This window comes from Myripristis murdjan, chromosome 22, assembly GCF_902150065.1.
Source record: "Myripristis murdjan chromosome 22, fMyrMur1.1, whole genome shotgun sequence".
Taxonomy (NCBI): domain Eukaryota; kingdom Metazoa; phylum Chordata; class Actinopteri; order Holocentriformes; family Holocentridae; genus Myripristis; species Myripristis murdjan.
Window position 1 is genome coordinate 5197640 of NC_044001.1, and position 15600 is coordinate 5213239.

At 46.0% G+C, this 15600-nt stretch overlaps 1 protein-coding gene across 3 annotated transcripts; it reads left to right on the forward strand.

The window, feature by feature from the left end:
• The first annotated feature begins 233 nt into the window (after window positions 1-233).
• On the forward strand, window positions 234-15061 carry jade1 (jade family PHD finger 1). 3 transcript variants are annotated; one of them, XM_030081776.1, is made up of 11 exons: window positions 234-382; window positions 3613-3695; window positions 4789-4859; window positions 5761-5918; window positions 6950-7134; window positions 7565-7776; window positions 8196-8363; window positions 9520-9636; window positions 10857-11465; window positions 12612-12729; window positions 13253-15061. In XM_030081776.1, exons 2-11 carry the CDS (start codon window positions 3647-3649, stop codon window positions 14362-14364), a joined length of 2799 nt encoding a protein of 932 aa, XP_029937636.1. In that variant the 5' UTR covers window positions 234-382; window positions 3613-3646; the 3' UTR covers window positions 14365-15061. The 3 variants fall into 3 exon arrangements, with proteins under 3 accessions (XP_029937636.1, XP_029937638.1, XP_029937637.1); XM_030081778.1 differs by lacking the exon at window positions 234-382 and adding an exon at window positions 444-565; XM_030081777.1 differs by lacking the exon at window positions 234-382 and adding an exon at window positions 1671-1772.
• The last annotated feature ends 539 nt before the right edge of the window (window positions 15062-15600 follow it).

Here is a 15600-nt window from a genome sequence, read left to right on the forward strand (position 1 = left end):
GGACGGTGAGTGAGGGGGAATTACGTCATGCGCACTTCAAGTTCACTTCGGAAATAACTGCATTTACAGTTTGTGGAGAAATTCTGTGTTGCATTCTGACGGCTAAACCCTTGATGATGCATTTTCCCCTCGTTATATTTTCATCCCCGGTGATGTGTGACCGCTCGCCCCGTGTGTGTATGTGTGTGTATATGTGTGTGAGGAGGCGGGTGTGTGCTGCCCTCCAGCGGCGGGGGCCCGCAGCCGCAGCCCGGGACGCGGTAACCTCCCAGCCCTCCGCCGCTGTGTTTGTGTATGTGGAATGCGGGTCGAGCGGAACTCACGGCCAAACTGCGCTACACATCAAACTCAAACGCCACCTCGCAGCGGTCAGACGTGCTCTGTATGTACCGTCCAATTTATTTCTCAACTCTACACACGGATTTCAATCCTATGCATTAACCGCAGCGCTGTTCTTTTCGGGCTGTATTTTGAACGAGTTTAATTCCTAGTATGGTCCGCTAGGAAAACGCGACATCGTCATTTAAAATGGCGCCAAAGATTAACCTCAGCCAGTGGATCGCTGGTAAACCTGTCACACACGGATAGCATTAACCACATTATGCACGAACACAGCCTCCACTCAGCGGCTAACCGCGGATATAGATAGTCTGACTCCATTATCAGCGCTATCCCAAACCTTTTTTGAGCAATAACTGGCTGTGATTCGGCGCTGTTTGAATTTAAAAATAAGTGGGACTTCCACGGGGGCTAACATAACGTTATGTCACGGAGCCTGGGATGAGAACTCACCTAGCCCGCGGCTAACAGGCTAGCTGGAAGGTTCAGGCTATTTGCTGAAAGAAAGAGGTGGCCAGTAGGGGTTTAACGTTAGTTTGAGAAAAAAAAAACATACGTATGCTTTTCTGCCCACAGAGTTAGCCCACCCTCATGTGGTGCGAATGCTAAAGTGTTTATTGTACTGAGCTAGCTAACTAAGTGAGGCTAGCGGAGTGTTTGGACAGATGAACACGTTGTAATCACAAACAGCAGCTTGCGTGCAGCGCCGGCTGCGGGTGGGCCCCGCAGATTGCATAACGTCAGCGGGAGATTAGCTCTCTGAAACTAGCTGGGCTTCATAATATGCATTGTAAATATGAATAGACAGTGCACAGTCTGAAAAGTAAGTAAAGTTCATGTGGAGGGAAAAAAACAGGAAAATATTACACAATATTCCCGTGCACGTGTTAGCTTGTTGCCATGGCAAGGGCAGCTGTTTGGGTTAGCGCTAGCCGCTAACCAGCCAACTGACTCGGCCTAGTTGCTGGAGAGAGGTATGGCTAACTGTTAGCTTAGCTTAGCTTAGCTTAGCCTAGCCGGCTAGCTCGGCTGTTCCCCCCCGTGCTGACAGCTGACTGACCCTCTGATATTTCCACCTGGCTGCCGGGAGGTCGGGCTCCCGGAGGGTTTGCACGCTGCAGGCCGAGGTCGAGTCACTGTGAGGCGGTGTTTCCTCCTCCTTGTGCATGTGGCAACTTGCTGCTGTCATGTGCTAAACACCTCTGCCTTCACATTAGTCAGGGGAGCAGGTGTAAATAAAGTGAGGCAGGTCCAGTCCCACCGCTGCTGAGCTCGGTGCCCACCTGTCCGCTTCAGGGCTGCAGGATTATAAAACAAGAACAATAGTAATAATATTCCTGCCAGAGATAGTCAGCTGTAACTTTAGGGAAAGATTCATCCTAATGCACAATTAGCATCTTACATGGACCATCTTCTCTATTTTAAGCTGAAGTGTAAGTACACTGTATTGTCTTATGGAAACTTTGAGCCATATCACATGAGTGTAAACTGTCTGTTAATGATAGGGTTGGTATTGATTAACCTAAGTAAAGCAATTTCTTAACAATTTTAAATCGATTTAAAGTAAAGATAGTGGTATCATATGGAACTAGATGACTTAAGGAATATGTTTGTACCAAGCGTGTCATGCTAAGTTGTCAGCAAGAAGCCCAGGTCTAGCGTAAATCCTGTTTCTGGCATTGCATGAAATCACTACATAATAATATTATTAATAATATCAGAGACTGCAGCAGAAAATCAATAATCAGATATAGAGAGGAGGGCTCGTGCTTTTGTGTTCAGAAATTACTGAATTGAATATCTTTTGAGTGTCTGGATGATGCTTGCTCAGGACGACTTCCATGGAAAATGACTGCCAAAAATACACAAATCTTATCTTCTTAGATCATTAACCTTATGTAACCAGTTTTAAGAACTGCACTCTGATCTGCTGACTGAATAATTCCTCTGACCGAAAGCAGATTATGGCCACCAGGTTGTTGGAAAGGTGGCTAAATATCTCTTCAAAGTTTTGAGTTCCAAAATTCTGGCGAGAGAAAATCTGATGTGGTCATTTCCAGCAGGGTCCCTTGACCTCTGACCTACAGATGTGTGAATGAAAATGGGTACTTTGGGCAGCCACGGCTCTCCCCTTTGCAGACATGCCCACCTTCTGCTAATCCCATGCAGTTTGGGCCACAAACCCTGCAGTCCACATGTGTTCTTGTGGCCTGTTGTAAAATGGTGTGTGTGTGCAGACTGGGGCCTAAACAGTCTTGGAGCTGCATCAGTTGGCTTTGACTGGAAAGCTGAGACTCATTTGAGCCAGAGTTGATTCATGTGTGATGATGTTTGCCCCGATAGCAGCCATTTCACTGGAGTCAGAGCATTTTTACAAATTTTACATCACTGCCTAAAATGACCTATAGTGACCTCTAGGAGAATCACAGCCTCATGAAACCTTACAGCCACAAACTAGAGGAGAATTCAAAACACAAAAATCACAATAAATCACAATATCGAATTGCAATACTTATCGAATCGGCACCCAAGCATTGTGATGATATCAAATTGAGAGGTGAACATATCCTCTCTGTCCTAAAATACACTATGTTGTCTTATGGAAACTGTAAGCCATATCCCGTGAGTGTAAACTCTTTGTTAATTACAGGCTGGGTATACCTGCATGTCCTCTGAGGGTGTGTGTATTTGTGAGTGTCTTAGGACTGTGATTTAATTATGTTGTGTAATAGATGGGTATTTTTGGGATGCATTGTTGTCGAAGTTCTATGCTATATTATGCTTCTTTTTCTTTTTCTTTTTCTTTTTTTTTTTTTTTTTAATTATTGGTGTGACACACGCTTGTTGTGTAAACTTATCTCCAGTGATACAGTCCCTGGATAACACCACTTTTCGTGTGTTTTTAGGCAGTTCTTCCTCACATTCATTTCCTTGGTATTTTTATTTTGTATCTTTTTATAAAGTTTCTTATATGTGTAAATAAACAAACCAAAGGAATGTTTAAATGTCAGGAGTATTTGGTGTTTTTAACTGCTGAAACTAACAGTGTGTTATGTGGGTGCAGCTTGTGTGTCCTATAAGCTGTTAATACAAGCACAGCCCAGCAATGTGGCTGTTACTAGACACTGTTCCTCCTCCTAACATTGCCGTTATTCTGTCTTAAGTGTGCCACACTCTTTATTTGCTTTCCAAGCTTTGTCGCTGATGCAGTTGAAATCGTTTCAACTTGTATTGGAGCTCCTTTGTAACACCGTCTTCTCTTTGTGCGAGCAGAGCCCCCGTGCCGGAGATCTTGAAGCAGGCGAGGATGAAGAGAAGCAGGCACCTCAGCAGCAGTGACGACTCCGACAATGGAAGTAAGCAAACATTGTCTCCAACTGTTGTTCCTGCTGACTCATTCATACCACGCTCGATATAGACCCAAATGAGGTCAGCACAGCCCCGCCGCTTTCCTCGGTTTTAGAAGTGAAACTGCAAGGCAGTGAAAGTGAAGTGTGCAGATTAGTGATGTGTAGTCGCTGAAAATGATATGTAGACATTTTGAAAAACAGTCATTATGTGAACTAAAATGTTGGCCAACCATGTGATTTTGTCAACCAGACACTTAAAAAAAACCCCCAAAAAACAGCATTTTGCCAAAAGCGATATTTTGATTTAATTACTGCCATTGTCATTGAATGTATACTTTATACTCAGGAAGGAAATGGAGAGCAGGGAAGAAAAAGGAGGTCAGCAGGCAGAGGAAAGCTAAGGGAAAGCACAACGAGGCCTGCAGTGTGAGGAGGAGGAGGAGGCAGAGTAGGGACAGGAGACACATTTGGACCTTTAAAGATATCCTGTCAGGTCAGGCAGACAGGCTCAGTCAGGTGGTTCTTGAAAATACACTGAAGCTTTTTGTTTCAATCTTCCATGAAATGTAAGATGGGTGGGGTTTATGTCCTCATGGCAGTGCTGATGACTTCCAGGTGAGTTTTCAGTTCAAAGTGTACGGTGTTTAAATGCTTCCCTGAGATTATCAAGCCTTTCTGTCTTGTATCGGTGTGTGTGTGTGTGACACACTCCCACCCAGGCAGAACAAGATAAAAGATACTGTACATGCTTTTCAACCTGTGGCTGATTCAGGCTCTGAAAGACAAAGAGGAAAAATGAAGCTGGCAGGGCAGGATGGCAGTGAAACGATCCATCATGTCTTTCAGGTTCCTCTCATGTAGATTTCTGTCTGACTTGATCTCCCTCAGTTGTTTTTAAAAGCTAAATCCATGTTAACATTAATGGATTGGGATAAGAAAAATTGCTGCATTTTCAGTTTGCTTGTTCAGATGTGCCGTTTTAGTTTCCTTTAGGCCAAACTATCAGTTGTGAAGATGTAAATGTGTGCGGTAGAGGAGCAGCAGGAGCAGGTGACGCAGGCGTGACGAGGCCTCATGCCGTGTCGTGTTTCTCCACCAGGTAATTCCACCTGCTGGTCGCAGCACTCCAAATCACAGCCCAGGAGAGGCAAAGGCCAGAAGCCCTCCGAGGTACGTGTCTGTTTGCTCACAATGATTATGACCGGCATTAAGATAACAGACTTGAACGTTGAGCGATAAACCTGAAACAAACGACATTACTAAAGTAATAAAACAAACACCCGCTGAGTGCTAAATTCCAGTGACTGTTTTTCCGTAGTCGATAAAATCACCTGCCGCACTGGATGGTCATGTTTGAGATAACAGTTTATGGCCTCAGCCGCAGTGACTGTTTGCTTGATTCCTTTTTTTTTTTCCTTCTCGTCAAACTTTGTCCTTGCTGGCCACCGTATGGGCTCTCTGAGCCAATCAAATCAAAGCTAAACAATGGCTCTGTAGCAAACAGGCTCCTGATTGGCTGAACTGTTGCTCTGCAAAAAAGGCTGCAAAACTGAGACAAATGTGGAAAAATGAGATTTTTTCTTGTAAAAAGATAAAAACTAACTTTTTGGGCTGATTAAAAAAAAATATATATACGTTTTTAATTAACCCTAACCCTGGCAGGTGACCCAGTAAAGTTAATGTTGCACTGTTAACAGAATTATTTTGTTCTGCAGCTTGTATCAGTTTAATTTTCAACTACATCATAAAGCCATATACCATTATTCTGTGATTATCAACAGGACATTAAAGTTGACACAGATGGTTGTTCATTACAGATTACACTGTTGTAAACTGTAAAGCAACTAGACCTCCTTGGCTGGCTGTGCATCACTTTTCTTCTGCCCATATATTGTTACATTTTTACCATTACAGCTATAAAGTATCACATTAGAGATATAAAATCCTGATTTTCCAAAAGGTTCCTCTGGGCAGACAAAGCAGTTGTGCTGCATCAGGTCATTGTCACCTGCAGTGAGGAGGTTGACTGTGTGTGTGTGTGTGTGTGTGTGTGTGTGTGTGTGTCCTGCAGGTTTTCAGGACAGACCTGATCACTGCCATGAAGGTGCACGACTCCTACCAGCTCAACCCTGAGGATTACTACGTCCTGGCCGACCCGTGGAGGCAGGAGTGGGAGAAGGGCGTCCAGGTGCCCGTCAGCCCGCAGTCCATCCCGCAGCCTGTCGCCCGGTACGACCACGCAGGCCACACACGGCTCGGTCATAGGTTCAAGCCCCGCATCATCCCCGAGTGGGAAAGTAAATGCCTCATCACCTGCAGGCAATGTAGTATCCAAAACTGGCTTTTTGCTTCAGCTGCCCTGGGTTGGTTAAATTAAACAAAAAAAAAACCCTGCCAAGGATATTTTTACTTGCCAAAACAATCTTTACAGTTTTCATAATTAGCAAAATGAGACCTGCACACTGGGAATTAATTAATAGACTGAGGACTCATATTTTGGGGGGAAAAAAAGCTTTCTGTTGAATCATCCTTTCTTGGAGTGAAGTGAAATAGTGCCAAGTGCAAAATTTTTCAGTCCATGTGGGGTTTTCTAGGTGCAAAAGAAGGGACTGCAGCACAAAGACCACAAGTCACTCACAGGTGCACTCAGTCCCCGTTCCCAGTGTGCTCGTCTCGTTTTGCTGATTTTGAACTTGAACCCACACACCTGGGCTAAAGGAGGAGAAGATTTATAAGATATAGTGCGACTTCCGCTGCGATACATTTTTCATGGAAATATGTCACACTGTCTGTTTTGAGGGCTGATTTGCCTACAGGAGCAGGTGCAGTGTGAAACAGTGAAGAGAGGAGAATGGGAAGAAAAAAAAAAAACGGACAAAATGACCAAATACTCCAAAGTTGGTTTTGTCTTGGTTGCATTAATTCATGTTAATGTCATGAAAGTTACTGTAGCATTTTATACAAATTAAAATGGCATATTTTTCTCTCTTTGACTGATTCTGTGTAATTGAAAAGCTGTGGTGCTCAGTTTTTAATTTCATGAGTCTAGGACACGCTGGTTATCACAGAGATCCGACCTTTGGCCTCTTTATTTCTCTCTACGACTTTCTCTTACCTGTGAGGCCTTAGTGCTGGAATTAAACAGTAAATTTCTGTTATCATCACAGTCGTTTCACTCTGGACGGACTCACTCTGAGGTCCAGACAAAACAAAACGGACAGTGAGGTGAACTGTCGGTACTTCTGGCTTGTGCCCTGCAGGATTTTGGCAGAGAAAGGGAAGGAGGTGATGTTCACCCGGCCGAAGAAGCTGATCCGGACGACGGGCTCGGAGGCGCTGGGCTACGTGGACATCCGGACGCTGGCCGAGGGGATGTGCCGCTACGACCTGAACGAGGAGGACGTGGCCTGGCTGCAGATCATCAACGAGGAGTTCACAGAGATGGGTGGGTGAGACGGGAAGCAGCGAAATTAGGTTCACTGTGGTTGATAAGTTGCTTGAATCTGTTCATATCGGTTGGAAAATCTGTGAAATTGTCCTGTAAATTTTGGAGAGCCTGAGCCGCCACAGATGAAACATGATTAGTCATTGTGCTGTCGGTTGGCGTCAAGAAGCAACTGTGGGCTTAAAAAATTATTTTGTTGCCTTTTTAAACAGAGAATGCTCAGTTTATTCTTAGATTAAGGAAAAGGGAAAAGAGAAATGTAAAAGATCTTTCTGGTCTATAACCCAACATATAGCATTGTGCTTTTCAACACTTTAATTGCTGAACAAACAGTGACGTGTTAAGAAAACAGCAGGCAGGTGAAAAACAGGTTTTGTCTCAGTAAAACACAAAGAGCAAACCAGAAAGTGTGTCGCGTCTGCGCCCGCAGGCATGCAGCTGCTGGACGAGATCACCATGGAGAGAGTGATGGAGGAGTTTGAGCGCCGCTGCCACGACAACATGACGCACGCCATGGAGACGGAAGAGGGGCTGGGCATCGAGTACGACGAGGACGTGGTGTGTGACGTCTGCCAGTCGCCCGACGGCGAGGACAACAACGAGATGGTTTTCTGCGACAAGTGCAACATCTGCGTTCACCAGGTCAGAGACGAACCCACAGCCGCCCTCCATGTTCTACATCAAAAAATCTGACCAAACCTTTTTTATTCCAAAATTTAAATTCTAACAAATTAATTTAACCCATTATTATATAATATTTAGGTTAAATCATGACAAAAATATACACTTTTACTTGAACTCACTTTTCCCAAGAGGCCTGACTTTGCTTGTTGAAGTCACCAAAAACATAAAACACATCCAAAAACAAAATGAAACTGAAATGTTTTATGTTTCACTTCATTTGTTGTGATGGTTTCATCTCACTCACACACACACACACACACACACTCACTTTGTCTCCCTCCCTCTCTCTCTCTCTCTGGCTCGATGTGTTAATGCTGTATTGATTTCGGCTTGCCGTGTGGGAGCTGAGCTGTCTGTTTGTTTGTGTTCCTCGATAGGCGTGTTACGGCATTCAGAAAGTCCCTAAGGGCAGCTGGCTGTGCCGGATCTGCGCCCTGGGCATCCTGCCAAAGTGCCAGTTGTGTCCTAAGAAGGGTGGAGCCATGAAGCCGACCCGAAGTGGAACCAAGTGGGTCCATGTCAGCTGTGCCTTGTGGATTCCAGAGGTACGGCACAACACCAGCGCCCGAATTTAACTCGAACAAAACATTTACTGGCTAACAGTCATTTTTACAAGACTAAATAATCACTGAACTGTGCATTTTTTAATGGAAACAGGGCTCATTTCTCATTGGAAATACTTTTTGTATATAGAATGACTGTGGGGAAACGATGAATAAAGAGGCAAGAGCAGATTTCAGTTTGTAATTTGTCATCGGGGAACAATATTCAGATTCAGCTGCTCGTTAAAAACCCCAGACATCTGAGAAACAACTTCAGTGTTTTTTGTGGAGTGCGGCGTTAACAGGCGGCCAATCAGGAGCCAGTTTGATCAGTGACTCTTTATTGATTTTTCCACCAAAGACAAAATTTTCCAGGCCGTCTGACGGGTGTTTGACCCTGCAAAACCCTGAAACCACCGTGCTGTGTATGCTATGTCTGTGTGAAAGACGTCGGAAAAAAAAAGCTCTTCCATTTGATCATCATTTCAACAAATAGGACAACATACAGTTGATGAATTCATAAATAGTATTTATTTTCTTTAATTTGTCATTGAAATCTTTATTTGGCTTTTGCTAACTTACAGAAAATTGAGGAATTTTGTGCACACGGCTGCTTTTGCACAAAGATCAATTTTCTAATCAGATGCAACTTAGATTCAGGTTTGGTCATTAAGCACAAAATGTCTAAATAAAATCCTCTGTAAATGAGGCTTTGTGCACATTTCCCTTTTCAGCTGTGTGTTTAATTTTTTCCCAACATTTCACGATCTGTCCATACTGAGCCAATAAACATGAAATCCAATATAAGCACTTAAAATTGTGGAGCAGCATATTCGAAACGGGGGAAAAACTGAGCGCATACGGTCCTAAAATGTGTGTATTTATTTTTTGGTGCACACACACCACAAAGCACATTAACCCTGCGATCTGCTGATGACACTGTCGGGGTCAGAGGTTTCATTCCCGCTGCGTCGGTCCAAAGTAAACATTTAAACACACATGGAGCTGTGAGACGTGGACTGCACGTGTTGTGTTCTGCTGTGTGGTGTGTTGCGTGGTGTTGTGTGTTGCGTGGTGTGTGGTGTAGTGTGTTGTGTGCATGGCTGAGTCAGTCGGCTCCATCTGCGCTCCCGTTTGAACAACACATGCCGTTCTGTAGGTGAGCATCGGGAATCCAGAGAAGATGGAGCCAATCACCAACGTGTCCCACATTCCCAGCAACAGATGGGCTCTGATCTGCTGCCTATGTAAGGAGAAGACCGGAGCGTGCATACAGGTACAGCCTGCTCAGGTTTCACTGCCTGGACACACACACACACACACACACACACTCTTCCATAGAGAGAGAGAGAGAGAAGTGTCCCGGGTGCACAAATAAACACCGCTCATGACATTTACCGGGCCGAGGGGAGCAAAGGTGTGACCTTCTCTGTATTATTAACGCACAACAGCAGCCCGGACACCAAGAAATGTCACCAAAGATCGATCAGTGTCGCTGCGGCGGGAGACGGCGTCGGTTTTCGTGTAGAGTGAGCAGTTACAGAGTTTTTCTGGGTTCCTGTGGATCCTCTAACTTGCCTTCAGCTGCAGGAACCCTGCCTTTCACTTCCACCCGGGACGCGTGAGCTCGGTGTGAACGGGTGAGCCGGCATTTCTTCCCCGCGCTCTGAGCCCTGCAGCGGTCCAGCGGGCTCATCATCGACTTCAGCGTCGATCAGCGGAGGTGGAAAACGGGTCACCGGCTGCTAACTGGTGCCACAGCACAGCGCAGGCTTTTAGTCCCCATCAGTGATCTCACTGTGGGATTTAATCACGATCATTAAATTAATCAGGATTCAGGTATTAGCTGCAGTTTGTGATGCTTGTGTGTTTAGTTTAATTAAATAATTTATTTTGAGCATAGCTAAGATGAACAAACAGAACAAAAACAAACAAAACAAAACACCGCCACCAGAATATCACAATTAAATTAAGGGGGGAAAAGTCATTAAGAGGAAATTTGAATGGTAAAGAAATCAGGTTTGACAAGGAGGAGGATGAAGTAGAAGTTAAATTTACCCCTTTCTTCAAACTATATAATTAAGTAAGCAGCATTAAGTTCCAAAATTTCTAACTGGATTGGATTGGAAGATTGTGACGCCTGTAATCCAGGAGGTGAAACATGACGTCTGGCACTTCTGCTGAAAATCAGTGTCACCTCCTTTTTTTTTTTTTTTTTTTTTAGCGAGTCATCCAGAGTTTAACAAGAAAAGTGTAAATCTGTTTGTTTGGTGTTAGGAGCGGTGTTAGTTGTACCTGACAGCTCTGCAGGAAACGTGGAAATGTAAATGGGAACCGTTCGCTATGGAAATCAGACTTTAACAGTTTGACGAGAGTCGAGGAGGAATAGTAGCAGCTTTAGACGTTGCAGCGGTTGTTGTAGTGTCTCAGTTTAGATCAGGTTTTAAAATACAGAATGGGAGTTTCTAACAGCGTGGGTTTGTTTTTGTCTTCTAGTGCTCAGCAAAAAACTGCCGGACTGCCTTCCACGTGACGTGCGGCCTGCACGCCAGCCTGGAGATGAACACCATCCTCACCGAGGACGACGAGGTCAAGTTCAAGTCCTACTGCCCCAAACACTCGGGGCTGGAAGGGGCCGAGTCCAGGGACCGAGACTCAGGGGGCGAGGAGGAGAAGGAGGGAGCCAGAGACAAGAAGGGCAAGAGGAGGGGCAGGGTGAGAGGCGAGGAAGACGCCGCCTCCTGCTCCTCCTATTCGTCCTCCGCCCCCTCCCAGCTGTCCACCAGAGTGTCCGGCGAGCCGGAGGCCAACAGCAGCCGCCAGCAGGACGAGAAGAGGGTCAACCTCCGCAAGCTGAAGCTGCAGGAGCTGGAGGAGGACTTCTTCCAGTTTGTGGAGGCGGAGGAGGTGGCCGAGCACCTGAAGCTGCCCCAGGAGGCCGTGGACTTCCTCTTCCAGTACTGGAAGCTCAAACGCAAAGCCAACTTCAACCAGCCGCTCCTCACGCCCAAGAAGGACGAGGAGGAGAGCCTGGCGCGCCGCGAGCAGGAGGTGCTGCTCCGTCGACTGCAGCTCTTCACGCACCTGCGCCAGGACCTGGAGAGGGTAGGTTTCCACAAGCCCCGCCCCCCGGCGCACAAACACCGAGGCAGGAAGCTGCGGCTGCGAGGTGGAGGGCGATAGAGACGTCGAGGAAAGGGATAATGACAAAAACAGCTGCCATGTTGAAACGGTGGAGAAAATCTCCTCTTCCACAGCAGCAGTTTGAATAAATACTGAAAGCAACAACTGTGTCTGTTTATGGATATATAGTTATTGCTAAGAATATCATCCTTTAGATATTTTACAAACTTGAAAAATGCACAGGTACCACCTTTTCAATACCAGTATAAAATTTCTGGACTAGTTTGGAGTTAGTGGACATCATAAGGGATAGAAAATTAATTTCCCCACCATTTCAGAAGCCCAGGCTTCTCTTTGCCAAAAAAAAAAAAAAAGTGATGTAGGCCGTTTGCTTTTCTATGTTATGTTTGGTATCAGATATTAGTCATAAAATCTGTGATACTGTTTGAGCCCAGTATCGGCACTAACACTGACAGAGGTGTTGGTGTTGGTGCTGTGCAGTCAAACTGAAACATAGTTAAACGGTAAACATCATCTTAAGGCCATAAAGAGTCGTGCACATGCATCAGCCTGCTGCCATGATGCTGTAACTGATATCTGAATCATCTGCGTCATAGAAATGAGAACAACTGGAGATACGTTAGTGCAAATGAACTGAGGGCATTGAGCTTTTTTGACAACTTTTATTTCACATTTGGGATCCAGCTGTTCCAGATGTTACAGTTTTTGGGGCCCAAATGTCCCTCCTCTTGGCCAGAGGTAATTTGGCAAAAACACCTAGGTGTAAATTTTGCAGAAAAATATTTTGATGAAAGCTCCTAAACTTGTCTGGAGGGAAAAAACCCATGCAGTTGTGAGCAATAAGACCTTTTGTGTTTAAATAATTTGTTTTCTCAGTTGATCATTAGGTTTTTCTGTGGCGCTGAGGGTCTTTCACTCGGGTCGATGTTCCTTTAGCCCAAAAATGTTAAGAAGAAAATGTTAAGCTGAACTGATGTCCTGAGCAAGGACAATTCTTTGAACCCAGCTCTTCATCTTTATGTTTTCCAGGGATGTGCTTTGGTTTGGTTTTTTTGCCATCATGCACATAGTGGTGATGAATTGATGTCGGTTATTTTTCACCGTCAGGTTCGTAATCTGACCTACATGGTGACCCGGAGGGAGAAGATGAAGCGCTCGCTGTGGAGAGTCCAGGAGCAAATCTTCCAGCACCAAGTCCGACTGCTGGACCACAAACTGCTGACCGGTGAGTCGGGATGACAGTTCAGCTCCGTAACGAGCGGATGGTCTCGTTAAGACCGCCACAGTCAGGACGGCTGCTCTGCTGTCAGACACCTCAGATCCGGTCAAATGTGTGTCACACTTTGTCACCAGACTCTCCACAATCCTGCATCTTAAACATAACATTCATATTCAGTGATGTTTATGTCTGCTACAACCTCAGCACTGACAGATCCAACCATGGCACATTACACCTGACGTGTTTGTGTCATAGTATTCAGGTTATGGTAGTACTATTTAATATTTGTCCTCTTGATGATGTTTAATTTTGTGTGACTAAAGAAAGCTGTATGAAAGTGGTCAGTTGTGACAATGATGCACACCCAGTTTTTGTTTGACCTGCTCATTGTTCAGAGTCCTGCTTTTTCATATTCTTACACTCTGCTCCTGGGACATGAGAATTTCTGCCCTTTTCTTTGAATTGCTGCTTTAGTTGAGAGCAGGTCGGTCTAACCTCAGGCTGATGTTGGATCTTTTCTCTGCTGCAGGCGACCCTTCAGCGAAGGATCTGGAGAAGCTCTTCTCTCTGAGCTGGTTGTCAGCTCAGGGCTCTCAGTCTCGCTCCCCGTGGGGAAACTCCGGCCTGAAAACCAAGCGAAGCTCCCAGAAGCAGGAGAAGAGGAAGAGCAGCCACAGAAAAGGCCTTCCCGACTCGCCGCCCGCCGTCAGTAAGAAGGACAGTTTGAACAAACCACTGGAGACGAGGGACGGCGACGGCCCCCGAGTCAAAGAGGCCGCGCCCGCCGAGGCGGCCCGGGCCACCAGGACCCAGAACTGTGCGGACGGCCCGGCCGCTCAGTACCCGAGGCTGCAGAGGCCAGAGGTCGGCCAGGACACGAACCACGTCAAGCTGCACAAGCCCGAGAGCAGGAAGGGCCTGAGGAGGGAGGCCCCGGGGCCCGAGCAGCAAGCGGAGAGCCGGGAGGAGGCGGCGCTCGTCCGACGGAAACGAGAGAACGAGCAGGAGCAGGAGGAGCGGAGGAGGAAGAGGAGGAGCGGGCTGTCAGAAAGCTCGCACGTCCAGACCAAGAACCGGCCGAGCTCCAGGCACATGGAGAAGACGGTGTCGATCCGGCTGGTCGACATCAGATCCTCCGACTCGGATGACTACTACACCTCCGCCGGGATGGTCAGGAAAAGCCCGGTCTCTGTGGAGCCTGCGGTCAACACTAAGCTCAACAAAGCCAGCACGGTCCCGGACGCCGCCGCCGTCAAGCCCAACGGCTGGCTGAAGAAGGCCCACAGCGCCCAGGCGAACGGCTCTGACGCGCCCGGCGGCACCGTGGGGAGCCACCTGAAAAACTGGGGCAAGTTCAGGATCCCCAAGAGGAGCGAGAAGCCTGCGGGGGCGGCGGGGGCGGTGAAGGAGCAGGAGGCGGCGGAGCAGCGGAAGCCCCTCCTGCGGCCGCTGACCAACACGCCGGAGCCGTCGCACCCGAGGACGCGGCTCCGCACGGGGGCGGAGAACGACGCCAAGCCGGGCGACGGCGAGGTGGAGCCGTGCCTGAAGAGATGCCACTCCCACCAGCTGAGGGGCGACTCGTCCCTCGGCCGGCGCTACGGATCCGACATCATCCGGCGAGGCGTGCTGGCCTCCTGACGGCGCCTGGGCTCTCAGCCGGAGCCGCACTTGAAATAAGCTGCACTGTGTCAGTCGCAACAGAACGATGGTCTCTCTCTCTTTGTATCTTTATTTTTCTCAAGAAATCATTGAGATGCCTAGAGTAAAACAGAGCTGATATTTATTTTTTATTTGTAATATATGTAAAATTTGGGAAATATTTTACTTATTACTTTTATTTTTTTGGCTAGTTTTATTTTTCCTTGAGTAGAAAGATGTCAAGTTGCCACTTCAAGTCTCGCTCAGCTTTGTACAAGCAAAAGCTTCAACTAGGACGAAGTTGTGATCGTTGCTTGGGACCATGAGCTTGCAATGTCATTTGTTTTTTGACAATAGTATTAAACTTGGCCATGAGTCAGTTGCACTTATTAGGAAAGCTAATTAATCCACACAGATTGTTCATGCTGTTATCGCAGTAGGACTCCGCTTCTTCTCAAGCTTCACTGGACGACAACAGATTTCGCTTTCAACCCAGAGACAAACTGCAGAGCTTTTATCGTTATTTAAACGCCGGCTTTCGTCAGTCTGTATCCCGACCTCGTTAGGGCTGTGATTGTCACCTGATTAATTAACCAACGGGGAAACTTACAAAAAAAAAAAAAAAAAAAAGGAATTCTGAATGACTTTTTAGTTGTTATCAGCACTTAAGTGTAATTGAACTGCGATATCGTATCCATCATGTGCCTATCTTTTATTTGAAGCGTTTGCACTAAGAGAGGACGGCACAGGTATGAGGTATGAGTAGAGTTATTTTTACACTGAAAAAAAGCATTTTGTACCTTCGGCCGCTGCTGTACTACTGTTATGCAAAATGAATCTTGTTTTGTCATGTCTTAAGAGGAATAAAATTTCTGGAGGATTTCAGGCGGCACCATCTGATCTTTTATGTCTGGAAATGAGTTACACCTCACATTTATTTGACATTTAAATATAAAAAAGGTCAAATTGATTTACTTGCTGCAGTGTAAAGAATACAAATATAAATGGAGGACACCTGTCATATGTTGGTAATTTTTTCCTGTGGCTGTGAGTTTGTCTTCTCTAACAGACACTTTGAAAGGAAACTAATTAAATTTAAAATGAGTTAGGAGGTAAAATGCTGTCGGTGGCTGGAACTGAAGTCAGTTTGAGGTGAACCAGCCACTTTGTGTTCATGATAAAATATCTGCCTCATGACTAAATCTGAATTTCTGACCTTTTAAAGGACTGAATGAA